The 26,721-nt window shown below is 54.5% G+C and overlaps 1 protein-coding gene across 17 annotated transcripts; it reads right to left on the bottom strand.

Moving 5' to 3' along the window:
• Positions 1 to 1,248: 1,248 nt before the first annotated feature.
• DLG4 (discs large MAGUK scaffold protein 4) lies at positions 1,249 to 25,787 on the bottom strand. 17 transcript variants are annotated; one of them, XM_087440537.1, is made up of 21 exons: positions 25,556 to 25,787; positions 25,239 to 25,279; positions 16,361 to 16,525; positions 12,828 to 12,881; positions 12,632 to 12,691; positions 12,309 to 12,433; positions 12,041 to 12,210; positions 11,803 to 11,939; positions 11,512 to 11,656; positions 7,156 to 7,451; positions 6,960 to 7,062; positions 6,697 to 6,811; positions 5,253 to 5,429; positions 4,938 to 4,974; positions 4,817 to 4,844; positions 4,638 to 4,685; positions 4,457 to 4,558; positions 3,941 to 4,113; positions 2,849 to 2,958; positions 2,238 to 2,329; positions 1,249 to 2,024 (listed from the first exon to the last, which is right to left on the bottom strand). In XM_087440537.1, exons 5-21 carry the CDS (start codon positions 12,659 to 12,661, stop codon positions 1,918 to 1,920), a joined length of 1,995 nt encoding a protein of 664 aa, XP_087296663.1. In that variant the 5' UTR covers positions 12,662 to 12,691; positions 12,828 to 12,881; positions 16,361 to 16,525; positions 25,239 to 25,279; positions 25,556 to 25,787; the 3' UTR covers positions 1,249 to 1,917. The 17 variants fall into 17 exon arrangements, 16 of the variants coding, with proteins under 16 accessions (XP_087296663.1, XP_087296664.1, XP_087296665.1 ...); XM_087440538.1 differs by having other exon boundaries at positions 16,460 to 16,525; XM_087440539.1 differs by having other exon boundaries at positions 12,632 to 12,682; positions 16,460 to 16,525.
• Positions 25,788 to 26,721: the final 934 nt, after the last annotated feature.

Here is a 26,721-nt window from a genome sequence, read left to right as displayed (position 1 = left end):
CAGGGCAATCCATGGAGACAGCCACTGGTTTACGTGACACCGCTGGGACCTCTGCCTCTATCCTTGGATCAGTCTGGGCTGGGGCAGTCACGCGCCCCCAGAATCACTACCCCTGGGTTGGTCTTTTGCATCCAACTCTCACCTTCTGTCAGGGGTGGCTACAAAAACTGCCCTTTTGCACTGTTCAGGACTTAACCCTCGCAATTCTTCATACCCTCCACCTCAGCCTTCCCTGTCGGAGCCCCTGAGTCAGAGGGAGAAAGGGGTGGTATCCCAGCCAGTGCCAGCAATGGCTCATCTGTGCTGCAGCTCGTGGTGGGAGCCTGTCAAGCACTTGAACAGTGGCAGAAGGAAAGCTGAGAACTACTAATCTACATAACAGCATCTGAGAAGCTTCAGTTATGGCTTAGGGCCAGGAAAATCTGACTCCCTAAAAGCACTAGAATTCTTTCTCCTTTATAATAAAGAACTAGGTAACAGACCATTTCCCTTTTTGCCCTGTCTACTAGGAAGCTCAGAGATCATATTCATCCTCATAGCTACTGCATCTGTTTCTCCTAGTTTTATCTTTGGTATCGAGGTTCTATTTTCCTACCCTTATTATTTGCGAAGTTGCTTCAAATCTTTCCTATAGAGATAGGGCATAAAGAAATCCAATGAATAACTATTTACACAGCATTTCTTATCAGCAAATCTCTGTAAAGGTCATCGCCAGAGCCCAGCTGGGTCCACAACTCCACAAACAAGAACCAAGAAAAGTTTCCTCTATATTTTCCTTTAGAGAGTGTCGTGCTGCCTGACAAGCCGGAGACAGCCCAGAGGAGTGATCAGGGCTGGGCTAAGTTTGCAGGGACCTATGCAAGTCAGGCCTCCTCTTTCTGGATCTGTCAGTGACTTTGGACAGAGCCTCCAGCCCTTCCCAGGCCCATTCTTCACTACCGACTCTGGATCCTTGATTTCAGGTTCCCTCCAAGGCTCCTTTCAAGGCACTCTATGCTCTCTGGGTTGGGATGAAGAAGGGTCTGACCCCAGACCCACCCCCATGCTCCCACCCTGTCTCCCCCCTCACCCAGGTCCCAAAGAACCAGGCCACACGCTAGGTTTCAAGTATCTGTCTCTTCCTTTCACTCTCTCAAAAGAAAAAAATAAATAAATTGCAGAAGGCGGCAGCATTTCCAGTCTTCCCCTGGCTCCCAGACACCCGCCCCCCACCCCCTGCCCCCCCACCCTCCCTCCCACATTCCCAATCCCTAGACCCATCCCTCCCTTTTCCCAAAAAAAATCCCAGGAAAAAAAAAAGCCACAGTTAGACCTTCCACTCATGCAAACCGGCAAAGAAAAAAGGTGGGGGCATGTGGAAGGCAGGGGGCCCACAGTGGAGTCCCCCCACTTATCCCCCCCAAAAACCACCTTTGAGAAGAAAAAAAAAGGAAAAAATAAATGAGAAATCAAGGGACATGGGAAGTTATGACGGGGGCAGGGGTGAGCCCAGACCCTGCCTCAGGAGAGGGTGGAGGCCTGTGGCCCTGCATCCCTGCAGCGGGGTGCTCCTTGAGGGGGCCCTGACTTCTGGAATGTGTGTGGGAGAAGACGAGGGAGGGCAGGTGGCCCCCGGTGGGTTTGTGTGTGCATTGGGGGCGGGCAGGGGCAGAGGGTCCCAAGGAGCAAGGGCTCAGGACCAGGAGCCCAGCTCCCCCCCAGACGCCAGGTTCCTGGGGTTCAGGAGCCCAGGTCTGGGGTGCGGGGATACATGCAGAGGAGTGTCCCCCCTCCAATGGGCTGGATCCAGTTAGAAAGGAAATAAATAAGAAGGGGTGGGAGGGAGGATAGGGGGCGCGAAGGGCTCGGGCAATTCAGTCCAGACCAAGGGCCCGGGCGATGGAGGCAGGGCGAGTCCAGGCCAAGCCAGGGCAGGAATCAGAGTCTCTCTCGGGCTGGGACCCAGATGTAGGGGCCTGAGAGGTCCTCGATGACACGCTTCACTTTGTGGTAGATCTCCTCAAAGCTGTCGCCCTCCACGATGGCTGGGGGTGGGGCGGAGGAGGGAGTAAGACTGGATGTCCAGCCAAGGGGGTGGCGCCAGCCCAGAGGAAGGGGACCTTTTTCTAATTCTCCAAGCTGTGACCCATGGGGCTGCAACCACCCAAAGGGGGCACCTCTTTCTGAACTGTCCACCCAGCGGGGGCAGCTGTTCTGAATGTGAGCAAAGGCGCCTCGTGTGCTGGCAGCGGGCTCACCTGAGAAGCACTCTGTGAACTCCTGCTCCAGCTTGGTGGCTCTGTCGAAGGCTTTGCGGGCTTGCTCCTCTGTGATCCGCTTGTTAATCTCTCTGTGGAGAGAGACAGAGAGGCAGACCTGAGGGTGGGTCCTGCCTTTTACAGTCTCCATCCAGGGATGTTAAGTTGCAATCAGTATTTTCTTCTTTGGAGTGTGTGGCAAAAAATACAATTCCCAATATCCTCCGGGGTCACAGATGACCCTCCCCCACCCCTGGCCCACCCCAGGTGTGGTCACTCCAGGGACCTCTCCAGAGCCTCAACCTTCCAGCCTTCAGCCCCAGTGAAGGGATTCAGACTAACTCCCAACAGCCCCGGAGGCCCTGGCTCGCCCCAGCAGGTGTGTGCCCCAGGGGCTGCTGGGAGTTGTAGTCCTGCCTAGCCCAAGGCAGGAGAGGAGAGGCCTGCGATTCCCTGCATCCTCTGGGTTCCAGCTCTCTGTGCAGATCCCCATCAAGGGCTGCTGGAGCCACTGTCCAGGGTTCTGAGGGGAGAGTTCAACACAGAGGCCTTCTGAGACAGGGCCACAGGTGCGGGGAGCGGAAGGGAGGCCCCCCCAGGACCATACTCACAGCACATTCTCCAGGGAGCGGGGGCGGATGAAGATGGCGATAGGGTGCAGGTGGGCCGCCTGCAGCCGCCGCACGGCATTGGCTGAGACATCGAGGATGCAGTGCTTCCCCTGGGGGCAGGCAGGGTGGGCAGAGGGGGACCAGCAGGTGGCAGGAAAGGACAGACAGAGGAGCCAGGACAGGACACAGTACATGGAAAGGTGGGGAATGGGAGGTTAGCCAAAAGGGAAGTGACATGGATGTCAAAAGACACATGAACAGAGAGAGTCAAGACGAGAAGAGGGTATGGACAGACAGAGTGAAAGACAGAGAGAAAAAGAAAAGGGGCAGACAGAGAGCAAGGAAAGAGGCCAGCACAGGAGGAAGGGAGCAGAGGGAATGGAGGGTGGGGTAAGGAACAGCCAGGGAAGGGACCCAACAGATGGGGCAGAGCAAGGCAAGAGGGGCCGAGTGGGGTGGGGGTGTGGAAGGCGGCAATGGGACAGGTGGGGCAAGAAAGCAAAGAAAAAGGAGAAAGGAAGTAGGATGGAAGGAGGAGGGAGGGGAGGACGGACAGAGGACAGACAGATGGAAGGAACAAGGAGAGACAGATGGGAGGGAAGAGAGGCAGATGGAGAAAAGAGCCATGGAGGGAGAGAGGGCAGGGTGGGGGGCAGCAGGGAAAAGGAGGTGGCCAGGGAGTAGGAGAGGGGAGTGGAGACCCGGGAGCAGGTGAGGCAGAAGGAGAGTGGGGAGAGGGCCAAAGGGAACCAGGGTAGAAGGGAGGGACCAAGTTGGGGGAGGCCAAGCCACCAACAGCAAGGCCACAGGAAGAGAAGAGAAATGGGGCAAGGAGGAGGGCAGCAGAGGAGAGAGGGGACAGATGGTGGTGAGGAGTTTGGGGTCAGGAAGCCAGGCAGGGAGGAGCAGGGAGCAGGGCACAGGAGCAGGCAGTGCGACAGAGTTGCCCAAGAGAAGCAGGAGGTGGAGGAGCGGAGTGGAGACCCAGCAGGGAAAGAGACAGAGAGAAAGAGAGTTAGAGAGAGCCGGAAGAAGGCCATGGGGTGGGGAGAGGGGAGGAAGAAGAGGACCGGGGTGCCCGCCGGGTCCTACCTGCTCTGCCACCTCTCGCACGGACTGGACACTAGTTCCATATAGGTGGCTGTTGTACTGGCCGGCCTCAATGAACTTGTGCGCCTGAATGTCCTTCTCCATTTTCTCCCGGGACGACACAAAGTGGTAATCCCGGCCATCTATCTCATACTCCCGCTTGGGCCGTGTTGTATCTGCCGGGAAGTCACCCCACCACCTGAAGATCTAACCACCATCCCTCTAGCTTAAAACCTGCCTACATGACCAAACCCCCAAAGTGCCCAGCTGGTCCTTCAGTGGAAGGGGGCTGCTGGGGAGACCAAGACTGAGGAGGGATGGAACCACCTCTCCCAGCACCCTCTGGGTCCTCCAAGTCTCTGGCCTGGAATGGCTACCATGAAATGGGAGGGTGGCTGAGAAGCACCCCTTCTCTGAGAATCCCTGTGTCTTCCTGTACCCCAAAGCCCCAAAGTGGCTCTGCCTATGGCCCATGGGGGACCCCCACCTCCCACCTCCATCCAAGGCCCCAGCACTCACGGGGAACACAGGATCCAAACTTGTCGGGGAACTCGGAGAGAAGATCATCATTGGCACGGTCCTTGGTGGGCCCAAGGATGATGATGGGGCGAGCATAGTGCACTGAGGAGAGAGAGTGGCTCAGTGAAGAACGGAGCCGGGAGCAGGAGGGGCTGGGGCCAAGGCAGGGGCCGGGGCTCACCTTCCATCTGAGTCACCGTCTCGTAGCTCAGAACTGAGTCTTCTCGACCTAGTGAGAGGCAGGGCGTCTGCGAGTGGCTCTGAGACACGGGACTCGGGGCCCCGGTCACCTTCCCGCGGATGTGAAGAGGAGCTTGGGGGCTCCTCTCAACCCAGGTTTCCCAAACTGACCCTACCTACCCTGTGATCCTGAGCTGGAGCCCCAGTCCTAGGAAGAAAGAGCAGGTCGGGTGGGTGGTCAGGAGTTCGGCCCCATAGGTCCCCCACTCTCCCATCCAAGCTCACCCCCTCCTCTACCTACCTTGGCCTTTAACCTTGACCACTCCCGTCGCTCAACCCTGTGGGAAACACGCAAGGATGGGGGATGGGCAATGCCCAGTGAGGGGCCCTATGGCCCCTATCGCCTAAGATAGCTGATAACCCCATCTCCCAGCAGCCCCTGGGCCCCTGTGCTCCTAAATGAGATGTCTACCCCAAAGGCTCATGGGATTCATGGTACCCAAGAGGGCCCAGCAGACAGACGCCCAAGAAGTCAGCGGGCAGACCCGTGCCCATCCTAGGGACCTTGGGAACTTCAGTGCTGTGGCAGGAAGGCTGCAGGCCCTGGGAGCCTCACCGCCGTTTGCTGGGGATAAAGCCGATGTCATCGGTCTCGCTGTCAGAGTGGACCCGCCGTGCCTGCCACCACTCCTCGTCACTGGCGTCGATTACATGCAGCACATCCCCAAAGCGGAAACTCAGGGCCTGGCTCAGGAAGCCGCAGTCCTTGGTCTTGTCGTAATCAAACAGGGCCCTAGAAGGCAGGTGGCCACTGGTCAGAGGCTGGCTGAGGACTCTGGCCACACTGAGACCCAGCCCGGAGGTTCTGGATAAAGAGTCTACAGCAAAGCCCGGGCTGCTGGTGGCTTCCCACAGGTGCCGTGGATTCTGAGGAACCCAAAAACTGTGGGGACCAGAAGCTCTATGATAACTCATCATCGCCACTCTATTAACCATCACTCAGTCCACACTGTGTCAGGGATCAGACTGGCTACGGATTTGGTGCAATTTTTAGAGTGAGAGCTAGAACTCCACCCTCCTGAGAAAGCAGTCTGATATACACGTGCACATCACAGTCAAAGGGAATCTAGAACCTGCTCCAATTCATAAGAAAAAATATCACTCTGCAAACTCTGGTTCCCCTTATCGGTATCAACGTTCCTGTCAGTAGGTCACCACCCCTGGGGTCAGGACAAGGGAAGGAACGACCACTGAGACAGCAAGGCTACAGAGCAGAGCAATGGGACTGGAAAGAAGGAAAGAGACTCCAGGATCGTCCAGCGTCATCTGGGGGTCAGAAACGAACAGCCCTGGGAGCCAACTGGACCCAGCAGGGAGGGAAGGGCCGAGCGAGGATCTGGTCTGAACCAGGTGTCTGGGCGGACAGGGGTGCCATTCAGCGGGAGAGAAAACACTGATTTGGCAAAACAGAGAGCACGAGTCCACACGAGAAAAAGAAGAGCTCAGTTTGGGATGTGGTGAGCGTGAGATGCCTGTGGGACAGCCCAGCGGACACGTCCAGAAAGCAGATGGCAAGAACTGCAGCTCTGGACCTCCAGGAGGAGGTCAGGCCCGAGCTGACAGCTCCGAGAGACATGTGCAGGGTGGAGTGGCAGATGAGGCCATGTGAGTGGACAGGAGCCAAGAGGGAAGCAAGAAAAGCAGCAGGGAGGCAGAGGCAGAAGACACAGCGCCTGAGAGCGAGAAAGCCGTGGTCCAGTCCCGCAGACTGCCCCCAGCAAGGTACAGGCTGGGACCCCCTGCTCTGCCAGGCATTAACCTCTGAGTCACCAAGCTGTGGGGCAGGCTGGACGTCCTAGGGGAAGTGCCAGGGTGACCACGGGCTAGAAGGCAGTAGGGATAGTTGAGGCAGAGGCTATTTTCCAATTGATATGAAGAATTTCAAAATGCGAACCTGGACAGCCAAGCCCATGAACCCCAGTTGGGTGTCAGGCCTGGGTGGGTTTAGGGGAAGGGTTAGGGGGTAGCGGCAGGGCAGCCCAGTCTGAGAAGCATCCAACCTGATGTAGAAACCCCTTTTGGGGTTGCTCCGCAGGGAGGCAGTCCCTGAGCCAAGGCTGCTGTTCATGAGCTGTTCTCGAAGGTCGTGGATCTTGGCCTCGAATCGGCTGTACTCTGAGCAAGGACAAGAAGGTCCCTGAGCTCTAGCCCCATCCTACTGCAGCCCTCCCTCGCCCCCACTGAAGCCACGAGGTTCAGAGGTGAGGAGACAGAGTTCTGAGGACCACCTCAGCCCACAAGACGGGGAGCTTCAGGCTGCTACCTTCTGGTTTATACTGAGCGATGATCGTGACTGTCTGACCCGCGTTCTTCAGGGCAATGGCAGCCTGCTCATGGCTGGCATTGCGGAGGTCAACACCGTTAACCTAGAGAGAAGAAGAGAGGCTGAGTCGCTGGAGATGGGGCCCAGGCTCCAGGCCACCCAAGCCCCTGCCCAAGAGCTCTGGGCTCTCCCTCACCGAGAGGATCTGGTCCCCCTTCCGCAGCTCCCCACTGAGGTCCGCAGGGCCCCCGGCCAGGATAAAGGAGATGAAGATGCCTTCACCGTCCTCGCCACCCACGATGTTGAAGCCGAGGCCTGTGGAGCCCCGGTGGATCACAATCCGCCTCGGTTCTCTGGGAATGTCTTCCTCCCCAAGCAGGTCCTTGGCCACTGGGGAATAGCGCCGAGGGGAAGTGGGGGTCATGGCTGTGGGGTAGTCGGTGCCCAGGTAGCTGCTGTGACTGATCTCATTGTCCAGGTGCTGGGAATAAGCTGAGGGAAGACGTGGGAGAAAGGACACATGGAGGGAGACAGCACCCACCACCCGCCCACCCCCCTTCTCCCTAGGGAACCAGAGAACCAGACTCAGGTGAAGGGGAAGTTGTTCTGCCAGAGACACTAGGGTGGGGTGAGGGGACATCAGATCACAGCAATGTCACGGGCAGGAATTCATAGGTGATATCAGGGGTTGGTTCTCCCAGGGGATTATCGATTTAAAGGTTCCAGGGCCTAGGTATGCCAGGACTGCGACGCCAAAGGGAATATTAATATCAGGCTTTTGTGGGGTTTCTTTTAGTGGCTGTCTCTCTCAAATCTCTTAATTAATTATAAAATTACTCCTTTTTTTTTTTTCCATTTGGCCATTCATTTGTTGAAAAAACTAGGTCATTTGTCTAAGAGGATTCCCCACATTCTAACAGGGAAATCACTGCCTGCATCTGTCTGTGTGAACATGGGCCTCTGCCCGTATCTCCTGAACTGGTCATTCATTCTAGAAACTTAGACTCAAGTTCCATTTTTTGGCACGAATACTTCATAGGTGGTGCTGTGTACTTTCTACTGTACCACGACAGGACGCAAGAATGCCTGGTCGTTTTTGGTAAGATTACTCAGTAGGTTCAGGAGTCGTCAGCCTGATCCATCCAGCACTCCCCATCAGCCTTCCACCGAGGAGTTTTAGCCACTGATGATCACTGCCTGGTTCTGATATCTCTTTTTTTTGTGTGTGAGGAAGATCAGCCCTGAGCTAACCTCCATGCCAATCCTCCTCTTTTTGCTGAGGAAGACCGGCTCTGAGGTAACATCTATTGCCAATCCTCCTCCTTTTGTTTCCCCAAAGCCACAGTAGATAGTTGCACATCATAGTTACACATCCCTCTGATTGCTGTTTGTGGGACGCTGCCTCAGCATGGCCAGAGAAGCAGTGCGTTGGTGCACGCCCGGGATCCGAACCTGGGCCGCCAGTAGTGGAGCTCGCGCACTTAACCGCTAAGCCACGGGGCCGGCCCTCTGGTTCTGATATCTCACTAGGGACTGCAAAATAGTGATATTCTACTTTTTTTTTTTTTTTTTTGGAGGGAGGAGCACTTACTAGTAGGACTTCTTCTATAAAAAAGAACTTCCCCATATCAACCTTTGGTCACCCTAAGGGGCAATTTGTATAGGAAAGGAAGATTAAATGCTTGATGCTTTCCTTTTATTTGCCAGTTTTCAGAATGAATGGGTTCCCTAGCACCTTCAAAAGGTACCTAATTATTCTTAAGTATCAGTATGACCTCACAGATTTCAACATATTTTTTGACTGAATGGCCAGTAGGAGCCCCTCCTCTGTCTCTGACATGACCCTAGCAGTCTGGGCTACCTTCCTTGCCTTCAAGTATGAAAGATGTTACAAGCTGATCTTGTACACTTGTTGCCCAAGATTTGGAATTGGCCCTTTCTCCAAGGATCCAAGGTTCCTTTTGGTAGGTTACAGTATTTAGAAATATTACCATGTGATTTTAATAAGTTTTTACAGTATGATTTCATATTTGGTAGAGACAGTCACACCTCATTATTCTTTTCCAAAAATTTCTTAGCTGTTCTCCCAAATGTATTTTTCCAGTTGAACTTTAGAAACAACCTGCCAAGTTCCCAGCGGGGTGGGGTGCGGGGGACACTTTAAAATTCTGATTAGGATTATATAAAATGTATAGATTAACTTGGACAAGGTTGAGATCTTTAGCATATTAAGTTTTTCTACCCAGAAACATGGTGTGACTCTCCATTTCTTAAAGTCTTCTTTTATGTCCTTCATTTTTTTTTTTTTTTTTTTTTTTAAAGATTTTTATTTATTTATTTTTTCCCCCCAAAGCCCCAGTAGATAGTTGTGTGTCATAGCTGCACAACCTTCTAGTTGCTGTATGTGGGACGCGGCCTCAGCATGGCCAGAGAAGCAGCGCGTCAGTGTGAGCCCGGGATCCGAACCCGGGTCGCCAGCAGTGGAGCGCGCTCACTTAACCACCAAGCCACGGGGCCGGCCCATATGTCCTTCATTAAAGTGTCATATTTTCTTCATACAAATCTTACACCCTTCTTGTCAAGTTTATATTTCTAAGAATTTTATAGAATTTTTTTCTAGGGTGAAAGGGATCTTTTTACTGATTACGTTATTGCTGGGAAGTTACTAATTCTTGTTATTTATCTTACATATGGCCACATTCTTAACCTTCCATATTATTTTTAAGTTTTTCAGTTAACCCACTTAGATTTTAATCTAGACATACAACAGTACAATTCACAAATAAGAATAAGTTTGTTTCTCCCTTTTCAAACATAACATCTATTTAGTCTTCTTGTCTCACTATACTGCCTGAAATCTCTAAAGCAGTGGTTCTAAAGCAGGGGACATTTGGCAATGTCTAAAGACATTTTTGGTTGTCCTGACTGGTGGGGAGCGGTACCACTGTCATCCGATAGAGACAAGGGATGCTCTTAAACATCCTAGAATGCACAGAACAACCCCCAACAGCAATGAATTCTTGGGTCCAAAAACGTCAATAGTACCAACGTTAAGACACCCCGCTTTAAAGCAATGTACAACAATAGCAGAGATAAGAGGCATCCTTGCCTGGTTCCTAACTTAATGGACACACTACTACGATTTTATCATGAAATGTTTGTCATTGGTTTCTTTTTTTTTTTTCTGGGAAACATTCACCCTGAGCTAACATCTGTTGCCAATCTTTTTTTCCCCCTCCCCAAAGCCCCAATACACAGTTGTATATTCTAGTTGTAGGTCCTTCTAGTTCTTCTATGTGAGCCACCACCACAGCATGGCTACTGACAGATAAGTGATGTGCTTCTGTGCCCGGGAACCGAACCCAGGCCACCAAGGCAGAGCGCACTGAACTTTAACCACTAGGCCATCAGGGCTGGCTCAGTCATTGGTTTCTGATAACTACTCTTCATCATGTTAAGGAAAATTCCTCTGTTCCAAGTTTACTAAGTTTTCATCTGAAAATAGATGTCGAGTTTTGTCAAATGTGTTTTCCACATCTATCTGAAATGATTTTATTTTTTTACCTTAACTTTTAAAGATTTTATTTATTCAGTTTTTTTCCCCCCAAAGCCCCAGCAGACAGTTGTATGTCATAGGTTCACATCCTTTTAGTTGCTGTATGTGGGACTCGGCCTCACGTTGGACGGAGAAGTGGTGCCTCGGGGCGCTCCCGGGATCCGAACCCAGGCCGCCAGCATCAGAGCGCGCGCACTTAACCGCTAAGCCACGGAGCCGGCCCTTACCTTAACTTTTAATACAATGAATCATATTAAGAGGTTTCTTGTGGGCCAGCCCCGTGGCTTAGCGGTTAAGTGCGTGCGCTCTGCTGCTGGCGGCCCAGGTTCGGATCCCGGGCGCGCACCGACACACCGCTTCTCTGGCCATGCTGAGGCCGCGTCCCACATACAGCAACTAGAAGAATGTGCAGCTATGACATACAACTATCTACTGGGGCTTTGGGGGGAAAAAATAAATAAATAAAATCTTTAAAAAAAAAAAAAAAAGAGGTTTCTTGACATCGAGCTACCTTTATTTTTCTGAAACAAATCCTACTTTGTTACAATGTTAATATTGTCCCTTAATATGCTGCTGGGTTTGGGTTGCTATTACATTATTGTAAACTTCTGCATCTCTAGTCAAAAGCAAAATTGGTCTGTACTTTCCTTCTTTTACATTATCTTTGTGACCACTTGAATTGGCCTTACAAAATGAAATGTGAAACTTTTTATCTTTTCCTGTACCCAGAAAGAGCATAATAATTATCTATTCCTTGAGGCTTTGATAAAATTAGCCATAAAACCATCTGGGCCTTGTGCCTTCTGGGGGAGAGACTGTTGACAATCTTTTCTAGTTCTTCTCTTGTGACTGATTGTCCATCTATTCTCCAACCACTGGAAGTGACAGAGGTTGTGCCTATTTCATGGGGAGTATCTGAAGATTAACAGTCCCCGGGATGTCATGAGGGTAACTGGGATGGGGCATGGGGAGCTCTGGGGTTTGGAGGGCTCTCACAGGTTGTGATGTCTGGGGGAGCATAGCTGTCACTCAGGTAGGCATTGCTGGGCTTCGCCACCTTTAGGTAGACAACATCATACGTGTTCTTCAGGGCTGCCACAGCATCCTCATGCATGACGTCCTCCAGCCCCACACTGTTGACCTGGGTCAAGGGAAGCAGAGGTCAGACTGAGCCAGAAACAGCCTCAAGACAGATGACTAGGGATGAGCTGATAAGGAAGCCTGGGCCTGCTCAGGGCCAGCAGGCGAGACCCAAGTGTGGGCTAGAAAAGTGATGGGAGTCCTCACCGCCAAGATCTTGTCTCCAATCTGTAACCTCCCGTCCTTGTGGGCAGCACCTCCTTCGATAATCTTGGTTACATAGATGCTATTATCTCCGGGGATGTGCTGGTTCCCTACACCCCCTGCGATGCTGAAGCCAAGACCTGGATGGAGGACAGGGCAGAGGGGGGTGTCCAAGTGCCTAGGGTGCACGCCTTGGAGCAGGCGACAGTTGGGATGGGGGTGGCAACATAATGGTTACTACCTTTAGGCCCCTTGATGAGCTTGATCTCCATGAGCTTCTCAGCCGGGGGCTTCCGCCGCATGACGTAGAGGCGGACGATGGAACCTGCCTCTTTGAGGGCCTCCACTGCCGCTGAGTGGGTCACCTCCCGCACATCCACTTCATTTACAAACAAGATGCTATCGTTGACCCTGAGGGCAGCAAGGCGGGCCTGAGCCAGGAGCTTCCTGCTGCCCTGGCCCTCCCTTTCGAGGGAACCAGCATCCTAACCCCTGTTGCCTCTCCCCACCTGAGGCGGCCATCCTGAGCTGCAGCCCCACCGGGAATGATCTTGGTGATGAAAATGGATGGGTCGTCACCGATGTGTGGGTTGTCAGTGCCACCTGCGATGCTGAAGCCCAGACCTGAGTTACCCTGGGCAGAAGGAGGGGAAAAGGGTCAGCTCCCCTCACTGCCCAGTCTTGGCAAGGTGAGAAGGGAGGGGAATGGGTTGGGGAGCTGTGACCAGAGCAGGAAGGGACAGGGTTAAGAGGCTGGCCACCTAGAAAACAGAGGCACAGAGAGAAGCACAGACAGGGAGCAAGGAGACCTTGGATGGAGGACCCTGCTCACCCTTTCCAGTGTGATCTCCTCGTATTCCATTTCCCCCTCGGTCCCGTTCACCTGCAACTCCAGCACGGCCCAGAAACACAAAAACAGTGAGACAGACCTTCCTACCTGAGCACCTGCCCCTACCCTGCTGCTGGGACCCAGGCCCTCCCTGTCTCCCTCCTTCCTCTGCAACAGCCCCAAAATCTAAACAACTCACATATCCTGGGGCTTCTAGGGTGTCTGTGTTGACAATCACAGGGGGAGAATTGGCCTGTGAGGGGAAAAAGATGAAAAGCTGCCTGAGCCTTAGCTCAAGAAGGAGCCAGTAACCAAGAGTCCCACCAACCTGGCTACCCTTTCAGCCTCTTAACTAAGCCCACTCTGCTACCTTTAGTGTCTCTCAAGGACCCAGCGTCAATCCATATAATATACACACATATGCGCACATGCACACGTGTGTGGACCTAACTCTGCCCAGCCCATGTCCCCTGCATGTGGAAGGAGGTGTCTGAGAAGCAGGAAGGGAGAAACAGCCAGACGGGGGAGCAGCAGATGGTAAAGAGTGGGGAGAGGGGAGGAGGCTGGGGGGGTAGCTTCTCACCGGATGTAACACCACAGGGTGTTACATGCCTTATGTGCTACACACATTCACCCTGGGGGCTTATGTCCACAGGGTCCTGCCCGCCTTCCTGCCTGATCCCTGTCCCTATACGCCCACATACATCCAGAGACCTTCAGAACCCTCCCTCAGATTTGCCCCTTACCTTCACACACATTTGCCCTAAACCCTGGGCCCCAGGAATCTGGGGTTGCCCCAGACGCAGGCCCCTCCCTCCCTCTCGCCCACTCGCCATCCAATCCACCCCTTCCTCTAGAGACCCTGTTGCCTAGCAACGGTATCTAAGCCCAGCCAAGGCCTGGGGAGACCCACCTCCAGGAGGCCCTGTCGTCAGGACAACGGGAGGGGGAGATGGGGCGTGGCGTAGGGCCGACCAGACTCCAGAACGAAGAAGCGATCCGCTAGCCCCGCCTCTTCTGCCCTGGGCCCCGCCCCCCGCTAGCCAGGCCGAGAGAAGTCCAGGCTGAAGACGTTTGTGGGCGCAGTGCATCCTGAATAACCTCCCTTCCCCCCACCCCTACGCCCCTCACCCTACGCCCCTCACCCTACGCTGTGCAAAGGACGCCAGGAAGGGGGAGTGGTGAAAGACATCCGGGTCCTATCCTCTCATCTACCACTCCCCGGTCTCCCCCCCACTTCATTCCGGAATGGGTTAAAGTGGGGCGTGCCCAGGTCCCTGACGTCAGTCGCCTCGACGCAGCAGGGTCTCTAGACTCTGGAGGCGGGGCCAGCTTAAGGCGGGTCCTAGGGGCTTCCCCAATTGCCAAGGCAACCAAAGCCACGTCTCCATGGCAACGGGGGGAGGTGGCCAAGAGCCTCCTTCCGGGGTCCCCAACCTATCTCCTCCTTAAACAAATATTTGGAGCCTACCAAGCACGAGGCACTCATCATGGATTCCCCAGGCTCCTCACTCTCCCCCTCCAAAGGGGTCCCTCCTCTCTCCTACTGCTATTTCTCAATACTACATATTACCATTTTCAAGCTCTATAATAGATTTCATACCCATAAATCTATTAACACCATCCTGCGACCCTTCAAATCTCAGCAAATGCTGTTGTCCAACCAATAGCCACTGACTGCCCAAATCTCATCCACATGTCCATCCTCCATCCCAGTGCCTCTCCTCAGTCCCCATCCCCATCCTTATACTAGACCCTCCTTCTCCAGGCCCCATCCTTCATCAGCGACTACCTTCATAATCTTCCCGTCTCTCTCTCTCGACCCCATCCCACATCCTCCATCTACAAATCCCTGTCCCATCCTTCAATTTCCATCTTCCAATCTCAGCCTCCATTTTCCATCCACTTTCTTGTCCCTATTCCACCCTCCAGCCCCATCCCTTATCAGTCTCCTGCTCTTATCCTCCATCCTAATTTCTGATTCCCCAGAGAGATCAGCACCACTCTCCCTTACCTCATCCTCAAGCCCTCAAGATTCTATCATCAAATCACACTCCCTTCTCAACCCACTCCCCATCTCCTCTGAAAATTGGGGCTTCTCCTGCTCCCCAACTCAGGCCTTGTCTTGAGACCTCCCTCCCTCACATATAGGCTCCAGCACGCTCTGCTTCCACTTCCTTCTGCTTCTGAGCTCTGGTTCCAACAGTCCCTAGCGCTGTACTAACTACCACCTCTCAAGGCTCCCTTCTCTCATCTTCCCCCTTCTCAGTGACTTAATTGCCCCATCTCACAAAAAGCATCTCTAGTCTTCTTTCTTCACTCCCTGCAGCCTCGAGTGCCACAGGAATACTCTGCACCATCTCCCCATCTCCAGGGCTTTACTTTCCTTCTCGCAATCAGCTCAACCTCCTGCCCTGATTTCACAGTCTCATCCCTGTCTACCCCTGCCCCAGGACCTTTTACCTTTCTGTTGTCTCTCCATTTGACTACATGCCAAAGAATGGTCTTTCTCTCCCTCTCCAACTCCTCTCCTGCCACCTCCTTCTCACCCCAGAACCTGCTGCTGCCCCCTCCCTGCCTCCTCACCCCTAGGCTCAGAAAGCTCCTCCCCATGGTGAATGTCAGCAACCTCCCCCTTCCAAGGGCATCCCACAACATTCTGGGATCCCACCCCTAACCCCACAGTGCTCCCCTCAATCTCACAGCTTGCCTGGTGCTCTCTACCCCTCTCCATCCCATGCCCCCAGAAGAGGAAACTGAGGGGTAAGAAGATGGAAAGTGGCCAGGAGAATGGAAGGTCTTAGAAACAAGGCCTCCTCAGGACTGGAGAAGGGAAAACACACTGCGAGCACAGAGAAGGAGAAACAGGTGGTGGTGAATAATAATGGGAGGCAGAGCGGGTGCATAAAGAAGATCTGGGTGGGGAAGTGAGAGCCCAGGAGAGTGAGAGAAGGGGAGGCATGAGGAGAAGAAAGGAGAGAAGTGATGAGTAGGGAATGGGGTAACTAGGAGAGAGGGAGCTGGCTGACAGAGGAAGAGGACTGATCAGGTCACAGAGGGCCTGAGCCCAGGATCAGGGAGAGGAGGAGAGTGCGTGGGAGGAAGAGAGAGACAGCATCAAGAACCAGCCAGCCAGCAGGGAGGGAAAGGCAGCGAGGAGGGGAGGGAACACAGGAGGGGAGCAAAGGCTGGGCAGGGGATGGAGGCAGAAAGGCCCCACGACTGGAAGTCTCAGGCCAGACAGATGGAAAGGTCTGGAGACTCGGGGATAGGGAGAGCCAGGCCCAGAGGCCGGAAATGGGGGGAGGAGGAGGGGAACGGACAAGAGCAAATGAGGGCAGCAGGAGCTCTGAAGAGAGCTCTGGACACAGAAAACAGAATCGGAGGTGGGGGGTGTGAAGGAAGGAAGAAGGCCTGGACTCGGGATGCACAGATCTCCACACACGTGCTCGCAGACACGCAGATGCAGACACAGACAGACGCACACACACACCCCGGCTTTAAGTTCTACACCCATTCCCACTTGCCTGGCCTCGGTTTATCCTCTATGGGAACAAGGTGTTTCCAGCCCCCCAAACGCCCCCTCCCCCCTGGCCCGAGGAGCCCAAGCGCCAGCCGCCCAGTCCCAGCCTCCCTCCACCTACAGCTCTCGCCCTACCGGCCCTTTAGGGGTTGCTGTAGCTCCGAGGCTCCGAGGGCCGCACTGGGGAGGGGGCCGCCTGAGTCTCCTACCTTGAGGGGGGAGAAGTGGGTGTGGCCCACGACCCCATGGACGGCCTCGAGGTGGGACAAGTTCCTCTCCGCCACGTGCACCAGCTCGGGGGCGTTTACCTGGTTGGGGAGGTGGGCCGGGCTGTGCTCCAGAGGGGGCGTGTCTTCATCTTGGTAGCGGTATTTCTGGGGATGGGGACGGAGGCGTCACTAGGGCCGGCCCAGCGCCTCGGGCTCCAGGCAGCCCGCCCGGCGCCTCCTCTTCCCCCAGCCTGTGCAGTGCGGAAGGCCCTGGGGCCTGACCAGCTCCTCCCCCTCCCTCTCCTCCAGCCCATTGGTTCCCCTCTCTCCACCCTTCCCACAGCCCCCTCTCCCGCCAAGGCCTCCGCACTTCTCATCTCTTCCCAAATCCCAGCCCCCTCCCTCAAATCCTCCTCCGCCTCACATCCTAGGACACCGGCCCTCTATCCAGCACACCGCTTTTTCAGCGTCCGTTTCTTCACCCCTTTCCCAGGGCTCTGTCTCCAAGTCCCTCCACCCTTTCAGAGCTCCAGCCTCTCTGACACTTGTACCTCCATTCGCTATATCCATCCCTAACTTCTTTGCTACCCTCATCGTCTTCCTCCCACTTCCCTCATACCCTTAATCCCACTCCCATGTTGTAACCTCCCTCCTCCATACTCCAGTTGCTGCTCCCACTCTGCATTCCACACCCCCCACCCCACCTTCACTGCCTCAGTCTCCCCACTGCAGCCTCTACTCCATAAGTGGCTGGCTCTCCAGCACCTTGTATGCTGAGGCGTGGAGCGCAGTCAGGCCCTTCAACTAGCAGGAACTTGGCATCAGCCCTCTAGGCAGGACAAAGCTAAACCCGGCCAGCTCTTCCTTCACTGGCCCCACTGGCCCCACTGGCTCCCAAGTGGTCAGCAAAGGGGCCCCAGGAGTCTAGCTCCACCCCTACAAATGCCCACAGCCCAGCCAGCTGATCGGATATACTAGAAGGGGATGGGGGAGGAAGGGGGACGAACAGAAGTAGTAGGGCTCAGGAGGGGGGCAGGCATGGGTGCCAGATTCCAGGTTCGATGACTGGGGAAGGGGACAGAGTGCTGAGATTCAAGAGTGAATTCCTGATCTCCCTCTGGCCGTTTGGAGTGAAAGATCCAACATGACCCCTGACTCTCTTCCCAACTAATCACCTGCCATGTCAAGGGCCTCCCATGCTAGCTTAATAGGGACACCAGTAAATGAGATTAACTGGGGGCCAAAGAGAGGAAAAGGGCAGCTGGAGACAGCAGTGGAGGGCGGCGACCCTGCCTGGGTCCCCCCACATCTGCCTCTGCCCTCACGCAGCTCCCCTCCTCAGGAGCTGACCCCCACAGAAGCAGACCTTCCCCAACTCCAGGCTCAGCAGAGGAGGAAGAGGGTACCATATGCAGGGCTCCCTCAGGGACTGGAGAAGACAATACACTCCCCAGTACACATGGGTAAAGAGAAAGCAGAATTTCCCTTTCAAAAAAGTGTCTGAGAAGCTGAAAGCACCCCAACATCTGGAGGGCAACAGATGCGAGACCCAACTGAAGGAAGCTTATCAAGGTCAATGCCTGATACTAGAGTATGGTTCTGAAAATTCTAAGGATCATGAGCCAAGGCTGAGGATATAACCCAAGTTGGCCTGTGGCTAAGGGTGCAGGAGACTGGGAGGAGGGAAATGGTACCAGCAACATGAAGACTCTCGAACCCAGGTCACAGAGACAACCAGGATCAAGAAGCACCTTGATACATCTGAAGAGCCTTAAAGATAGAACATAGGAGCTCATCAAGACACACCCTGCTTCCTGGCCCACATACCTGAAGAGAGAAACCTGAGCTCCAAGTTTCAATACCATGGGCACAAAAAGTCTAGAAGAAGAAAGAGTAAGGGGTATAAGGTAAACAGCCCTCCTAAAGGCTGGGCTGTCTTGGATAACAGACTTCGATGAACTGAAAGAGGTTGTTCATTCCACACCCTGAAAAGGTGGTCTTCAGCCTGGACAGTGCGAGCGCTGAGGGAGGAACAGGGCCCCAGAACTGAACTCGGGGTGGCGGGCGTCCAGGGAGAAGGGGAGGAAGCAGCTCTCCTCTCTCACTTCACAAGGACCCCAATTTCCTGCCTGATAAATGAGGCAGGGACAAGGGTGCCAGCTTCAAGTTTTGGAGCCTGGGGGAGAGTTTGAGCCCAATAACCCTACATCTTCACCTCATTTCACAGAGAAAATTCCTGAATCCAATGAAGAAATGTCAGCGTGCACATAAAGAAAATGAAAGCATGGAAAGGGACATTTCATTGTTTATTCTAGAAAGGAAATGAAGGTAAATTTTTATCACAGTGAGACTGCAGACACCTCTCCCTGCCCCACCTCCATGGGGGGGAGGAGGGTCTAGGACTGAGGAAAAGGCTCCTCCGGAATGGCAGACAATGTGAGGGAAATGGGGAACAAGGAAAGGGTACCAAAGTTCCCAGAACGTGGCTGAAGGAGGTTAGGGCCTATGTTCAGTCCTTGGAAATGTTAAAGTACATGTAGTAAGGGAAAAAAAGGAAAAATGTCTGGAGGGTGGAGTTGGGGGAGAGTAATGCCAAAACTGCAAACTAGGAGGTGGGGTTCCAGGCCAGCACCTCTCAAAAGTCGCAGATTACTGGACAACCAAAGCAGGGCAGGCGGAGGATCCCCTCTTTTACCCGACTGGGACTCTGGGCCCTGACACGCGACAGCTAGGATGCTACTGGGACCAAGTCTGAACCCCCAATATATTAGGGCATAAGTCAAGCAAAAGGCCTGGGGGTCGCTGTTGTTCTTTTTCCCTTGGCCCCCTCTTCACCGGAGACCCAGGTACACAGAATGACCTGGACCAGAGGGTTGCACCCCCAAAATAGAGGGGTGTGAGTGAAAGTGGATGATGATAAGAGGGGCGACCCACTGCCTGTCTGCGAGACACTGCAACCCAGAGACCCCGCGCCAAGCAGAAGGAAGAGCGACAGCACTTGAAGCTTGCACCCTGAGATTTGGGGGGTCTGGTAAGAGGGGAGCGGGGCCGGAGCCCGTACCGCGGCACGTACCACGCAGAGACACATGGAGGCGAATCTGTTCCGAGCCGACATGGAGAAGGGGAGGGGGACTAAGGGGAGGGGGTGGGTGGGAGAGCAAGGGTCCTGGGGTTGGGGAGGGGAGGGGCAGAGGGGCGGGGGCTGCAGCGGCCGCGGCGACTGGAGGCTGCGGCCGGAGGGGGGGCGGGGGGTAGTGGAGAACGGCGCCTGCGCAGTGCGGGAGAGCGTCACGATAGGACAGAGGGGGTGAGGGGAGACCCTCTTAGCCATCAACTTCCCTGGTTCCAGCGGTTTCTCTGTGGACTTCACCTTCCACAGTATACTCCTATTCCTACTCCTATGTAGGACTCTATACAAATAGAGTCCTAAAATTTACCGCTCTGGTTCTCAAGGACTCCTTATTCCACCTAATCTTCACCAGGCCCCTAACTATGCCAAAACCTCACTGGACCGCTCACCACTACTGGACACCCAGGGTACAGGGAAGGAAGCAGCACTTCCCTCTTACTTCAGAAGGACCTCCAAGGGATCTAAACTGCCTCCCACAAGCCCCTCCCCAAAGACAGTTAACGTGGACAGCTTACCCTCAGATGTCAAGACATCTCCTATTCCAACCAGCAGTCCAGCCCCACCTGATAGCCAGACAATGCTTTTCAAGAGTTTAAGGACCACAGATCCTTGTTGTGCCCTTAAATTCATCTACCCTTTAAATCATCCCTTTTAAAATCATATCCGTCCCACAATCCACTAACAGAGACCTTGAAATTAGTGCAAATATTATCCTTATTCTAATGTAAACATCCAAATAAGCAGTCCTCAAATTCGTTTGGGGTCCCCTGTCCAAGTCCCTGAATCTAATGATATACTCCTGACTTTCTAATATACCAGTCCTCAATAACACCAGACCCCAATTTCAGGGAATACTTAACGTACTTTAAAGCTGACCCAAATTCAACTGCAACCTCTACAATTTATTCCCAAACCCTTAAATTAAGAGGTATTTCCCTATTCCCTTTCTTTATCCCTCAAGTTCATACGTTACTCCCTTTTCCGGCTGCCTTCCCTACATCTCAACATCCCCTCCACAATTCTGAATTGCAACTTTGTTGGAAGATTGCTCCCAAATATATCCATCTCCCTACACCCAAGCCTCAAAAAATATTCTCAAAGTCAGATCTGGCCTGCAATTTGCAGTGACCCACAAATCTTCCAGAATACCCCAAAATGACTGCCTCAGGTCTCTTCAGGGGCTTCCATTTTCTCTCAAACAACTAAACCTGAAAGCATTTTTTCCAAATATTCTCCCATTGAACGCCCACCCTTCCAACTCTTAAAGCCCAGTGAGCAGTCTTCTCAAATCTGCTTCTCTGGCTTCTCTAAAATGCCCACACATGGCAGAGAGAATGGACTTCCCTAGAATCTCGCCTATGCCTCATCTCTTCCCGTTGATCGGAATCTGTTAGATGTGCCCCCAAAATGACCCTCAATGCCCTAGTTTCATATCTAGATAGAATGCTTGGAGCCTCAGAGGGAGCCAGTGCGGAAGAGGCTGGACTCGAAATTCCTTCTAGAATAGAACATGCACAGGCCTAGTTCTCCACCAGTGGGCGCTATAGCCCATTAAGACCCTCCCCCATCCCCCATTTCCTTTTTCCCTCCATTTTCCGTTTCCCAGTTGCCTGGCAACGCAGCAATCAAGGACTTTGCTGTCGCCTAGCAACCGTCTCCCTGGAACACAGAGCTGAGGTAGGAGGTTGTGCTCTGATGAAATCTGAACAGGCCTCCATCTTAGGAAAATTGAGACGTCAGATCGCCCAACCCCCGGATTCTCCTTTCCAGAGACCCCTGCGCCCCGCAGTTACTTAGACAACAGCCCCTCAAACCCTGTCTCCTTTCGGCACACGGGACCACGCCACGCCCCCGCTGAGTCAGCCCCGCCCTCATTTCGGTCAGGTTAACCAGCCCTAAGGCCCCGCCCCTTTTCGAGGGTTGTCGCCCGCCTCCCTCGATAGAGTAAGCCCGGCCCCGCCCACCAGCCTCCAGGAGACCACGCCCCCGTCCACTGCCCGCCCATTCGCTCCCCCGGCCTCGCCCACACTGTCCCTTCGCCACGCCCCTGTCGGCCAATGAATGAGGCCGCTGGCCACACTGCCCCGCCCCCAGCATCTTAGCTTTGCCCAATGAGGACCACCCGGGGGGTTTAACCGCTTCGCTTCCGGGGCTCTGGCCAAATACCCCCGGTCTTTCCCCACTTTCTCCCCTCCCCCACTGTTCTGCTCCGCCCTCCGCCACCCGCGCCCGGCCCTCAAGTTCGCCACGCAACTTCAGTCGTCGCCGGTTACCATGGCAACGGCGGCAGCAGCGCGGGGAGAAGGGGGAGGGACGGGGGCGGAGTGGGAGAAAGATGCTCAGAGACAGAGAGACACAGGCAGAGATATAGGCACGGAGTAAGACTAAGTGATAGCTATAAAGGCAGAGTTAGCACAAAGCACAGAGCCTGGCACATAGTGGCATTCAATAAATGTTCCTTAAATCACTGCGGCAGGAGTCTAAATATAGGCAATGAAAAATGGAGGACTCAGACGGAGCTGGGAAGCTCAACGACCGCAAAGCCTGGGCACCCCCTTCCCCATACAGCATTTTGGGGGAAAAAGTGCCATGTGCCCCCTGCTGGCTCCTCCTGGGCTACCCTTCGCTGCCCTGGATAGAGATGAACCACAACTCCCAACAGCCCCACCGGCAGCAGCTCTCTAACACTGAGGGATCTTGTGCCTCAAGGTCTTACGGGAGTTGGAGTCCCCGCCATCCCAAGACTGCCAAGTTTTCCGGACAAGGAATATGGTAAACCTGGGTCTCCACGCCTCTGGAAAACCCCAAATGCATGATCCTCTCTGCACAAGGCTCTTTCCTTCGGAGAGGCTCAACCCTGGGCTCCATCGAAGAAGTAGGAGTCTGGAAGGGAAATGAATAAGGCCCCCTCCCAGAATAGCTGCCAGTGCAGGCAAGCCCCTCACCCTCACTGGCGTTATGTTCACGTGTTGGAAGCAGAGCCTACACATTCCAACTGGCTCTCTGTGTACACCTGTACACAGGGGACCACAGCCAGGGAGCCTAAGGTTAAGGGGCAGGCTAAGGGCAGGAGATAGGTGGAGCAGAGGATCAGACAGACATTAAAGGAGACCAGGCCAGAGAAACTGAGGCACCAAAATCCACTGAAACTACAGGGGGTGAGGGAAAGAAGCAGTGTGGGAGAAAGCCCAAAGCCCACAAAACAGGGTACGAGCAAGTAGCCCTGCAGAGGGGGTGGGGGCTCCGAACCTAAAGGTCCTCAGCCCCCAGTCTCTTCCATCCATGCTCACATGTGTACAACGCATGTGTACACATGTGTGAGTTTGTGGCACAGAACATGTGTGTCCTCAGCTCCCTCCCCTGAGAAGCTGCAGTTCCCACTAAATATAACCCCCTCCCCAGCCAGTGACTCACCCGGACCCCGCCTCCCCGGCCCCCACTTCCTGTCCCACCCCCCAACCCCCAGCTGCCTGCCACCCGCCCAAGCCTCCCTCCATACACCAGGCATCCAGCTTTCCAGTCCCAGAGTCTCCCGGCCAAGACCTAGGTATTCTGCATCCCACCAGGAGCTTGCTTGCGCTCCCCATCCAAGATCTCCTGCCCTTTCCAGGCCCCAACCACAAGGCCACCTTTGTACAGATCCTTACTGCTGCCAGCCCTGCCCTCCTCCTACTCCTTTTCACCCCAGTAACCTTAAATCCAGGTGTCCCCCCAACCTTGATCCTAAGTGTCAGGGGTAGTAACAGGAACAGTCCCCTCCATCTGCTTTTCTCCCTCTTTCTCAACCAGGGGTAGATACAGTGTAGGAGGGGATGGGGACATTGGGAACCTGCCTGGGCCACCTCCAAATTTTGTACCACCTACCTGGTTCCGCTCCTTAAATCCCCTCTCTCTCAAAACCTCCCATCGTCCTCCTCAGGAGCTGGCAACCTCAGCTGCCGCAACCTTCTACGTCCCATGGGAGTACCCCCAAATCCTAACCTCACCTGGTCCATTCCCTCAGGTGATCCTATGCCAGACCCCAGCCCTCTGACAACTCCCAACTATCCCCATTCCATATGATCGAACCCTAAATTAACAGTTCCTTCAAATTGAGCAGACCCTCAAATGTATCTACCATGAGACGCTTGTTCCGTAGCCTGAAGGCCCACCCTTTCCCTGCCAGCTGACACCCCCAGACCAGTCAGGCACTCCCAACCAATAACCTTCTACCCCCAAGCCAGGAGCCCCCTGAAATTAGACAAGGCACCTGGAAGCCAGCTTGTCCCCCAGGGGGAAAAAGGACCCCCCCACCACGTAGTCCACCTAACATACACAAGAGCAGAACTCCCATGTGAGCTAGGCTTCTCCTTAAATAAGTCTCCCTCAAACATCATTGGTGAACCCCAAAACCCACAAGACCCCCCAAACCATGGAATACACCAAATTTTCCATTTCTCTACAGGTACAAAGGAATCACTCCGGGGGCACCTGTGGCCAAACCAAGCGTTTTCTCAGATGTGCACCCCAAAAGTAAATTATGACCCTGAGATACATCTTCTGATGCTCTCACTCCAGGCCCCCTGGCCCCAGATTAGGCCTGCCTAACCCCTCCCCACAAACTCATACCCTCCCCCCAGTTTACAGACCCCCCATCACGCTTACCTTGGTTGTCACTATACAGAGACAGTCCATGTTGGGGGGCCTGGCCGCGGCGGCGGGTAAGGGGCTCTGACTTCATCGGAGTTTCCTTCCTCCCCTCCGTCGGTTCTCACCCCTCCCCCCTCCGCACCCCACTTTTGCAGGGGGAGCCAGGATGGGGGGAGGGGTGAGAGGGGAAAGAGGGGGTTGAAGAAGGAAAAGGTAGGGAAGCGTGGGAGGGAGGGGAAGGGGGCCCTAAAAGGGGGTCCCCAATGGAGGGGAGGGGGCTCGGGGAGCACACCCCGATTCTCAGGAGGGGCGGGGGCACCGGGGGCTGGCAGCCCCGGAGTTCGGGGGCTGGGGCATGAGCTGAGGTGGGGGAGGGGAACTGGATTCTGGGGAGCCCCGGGGTAGGGGGTCTTGCCTAACGGCCAGGGGCTAGGGGCCGTGGCGGGGAGTGGGGTGGGGGTCGGAGGCGGCAGCGGCCGAGGGAGCCGTGGAGCCGAGGAGGGAAGGGGAGAGAGGAGGAGAGAGGAAGCAGGGGGAGGGAGGGAGCGAGCGAGCGAGGAGCGAGAATGGGGGGGGTGCCTTGGCAGAGTTAACTCCTTCAGTGCTGGCAGGAACCCGGATAATGGGAGAGGAGATGGAAGCAGGAGACGAGAGGCCCCGAGGCAAACATGGAGACCTGGCCAGCCACCAGCGATACAGCAGAGACGATGAGGATGGGTTTCATTTCTCAGAGGAAGCACCCAGAGTCGGGCTGGGAGCACCCACGGTTGTTTAAATACTGGAGAGAGCCCGTGATAGGGGGCAGGGGGTGAGGAAGGGGCTGGCAGGAGGGAATCCCTGGGGGCCTAGTTCTCCCTCGGGATTCACAGGAGGAAGCCTGAAAAGTAATTACGTCCTGGACTCTTAGTGCCTGAAATTGGGGCAGGCAAAGAAAGGGGGAAAGCAAGAGGGAGAAGAGGCTGCAGGACAGGAGAAAGTGCATTCTCCATGCCCCTCACTCAGAATTTCATCCCCAGGGCCCCCAAGTCTCAGTTAAATATTAGCAGTGCCTCCCTCAGTACTTTGCTCCAGCCCTGCCTCCTCCCTCAGGAAGTCAGCCCCCCCACCCCACCCCCTTACCTGACTCTCTGAGATGGAAGCCTCATAATAGTCCAGGATGTCTGTCACAGGAACAGAACTGAGTTACCCTCCTCTGCCCCTGCCTCCCTGGCCATCCCTGCCATCATTGGCCTCCTTCTGTCTGGTCAGGGAGGAGCTCCTCCAGCAGAGTCTGGTGGATGCTGATGGAGGACACTGTCAGGATGACCCCTGCGGGGGCTCCTGCTTGAACCAAATGATCTCCAGGCTCTCAACCAGCCCCTGAGATGGATAATTGCCCTCGCAGGACCAGGCCAGCCCTTTCCACCACTGCCCCTCAGAAAATTGGTGCTACTCACCCAGCAAGGCCTGGAAGAGGTCACTGTGCAGCACCGTGAGGAGAGGGGGTGCCCATCGCAATAGTGGGGGGGCCAGGAGCCAGAGGGCTGACCTGGGAGCTGGTGAAATGCAAGTGAGGGAGGATTGGGACAACGAAGAGACAAACAGACCAGCATACTCACTCACCTCATCTTTCCCCAGCCTTTGCCCTTTCACCCCAGACTCTATGGAAAGATTCGGGGAGAAAGAGTCCCAGACGCCCACTCCACCCCTAGGCCTCTCCTCCGCAAGGACTCTTGTTTTTCACCTCTTGGTCTCTCGGACATCTCTCTCTTCTCTCACTTTAATCTCACTAATCCTCCAGGATTGAAGCTGAGCTGACATCTCCTCACCCAATTCCAGCTGTTAGGTAAAGCAGGCAGTCTCTGAACCCACCCGCTGTCCCATTCTTCCCCAGGTCCCCAGACACCACCACCACCACCACCTTGCTCCACACACCCTGGCCCCTCTCCCCAAAGCCAGACATGACTTAGCTATACTTTCCTGAGGGACTAGGGAAGAGGTCACTACCAAGGAGGCTCCTGCTGCACAAAAAGAAAGGAAGCTTAGCCCAGCTCTCTCCCCTCCTGTGCCTGTCCCCAGTAGGAATGGCAGAAAGAAGGGTATAAATTGCCTAGGACTTCTTGACCCAGTGGGAGAGGGAGGGACATGAGAATTCCTACAGTTCCTCTCAGGCCTGGGAAGAATCCATGTGCTCAGAGGTCTTGCCTGAGTGCGTGGTCTCAGGAAGGAACAGAGGGCAGAGAAAGATAGATGTTCAAGAAGGCCTCAGAGGCCCTAAGGGGGAAGCAGTGAACCCCGGGGGTTGTTCCTACTGTGAACACTGTGAAAATTTAGGTGTTTCCAGAGTTAGTGACACCTCCGAGGTCTTGGGAGAATATGCTTAGGACACTCACATCCCAACTTGAGTCCCCCACTCCACCAGTTCTCTTCCTTTTGTATTGGTGGAGACAGATTTCAAGAAAGACCCCAAAGAGTCGTCTTTCCATGCCTCTACCTCTGGCATCTGTCTTACACGGCTCTCTTCCCACCTCTCCCTTCTAACTCTACCTGGGAAGTCCTCCCTTCAGTCTACCCTCCATCCCTCTGGCTGCAGTCGCCTAAGCTTCTCCCTCTTCAGTCCCAG

The sequence above is a fragment of the Ceratotherium simum genome, chromosome 16 (assembly GCF_057802395.1).
Source record: "Ceratotherium simum simum isolate JZ-2026a chromosome 16, ASM5780239v1, whole genome shotgun sequence".
Taxonomy (NCBI): domain Eukaryota; kingdom Metazoa; phylum Chordata; class Mammalia; order Perissodactyla; family Rhinocerotidae; genus Ceratotherium; species Ceratotherium simum.
The sequence above is the reverse complement of the archived record's forward strand: the minus strand, read 5'-3'. Positions and strand labels throughout refer to the sequence as shown.

Bases quoted from the DNA above. Each gene is read 5' to 3' on its own strand.
- DLG4 (XM_087440527.1), bottom strand. From the start codon at position 24,164: ATGGACTGTCTCTGTATAGTGACAACCAAG. The intron at 12,692-12,827 runs GTGAGTTGTTTA...TGGGCCGTGCTG, and splicing joins CCCTAGAAGCCCCAGGATAT to GAGTTGCAGGTGAACGGGAC. The intron at 6,812-6,959 runs GTAGCAGCCTGA...GTCCTTGCTCAG, and splicing joins CGCTCAGTATAAACCAGAAG to AGTACAGCCGATTCGAGGCC.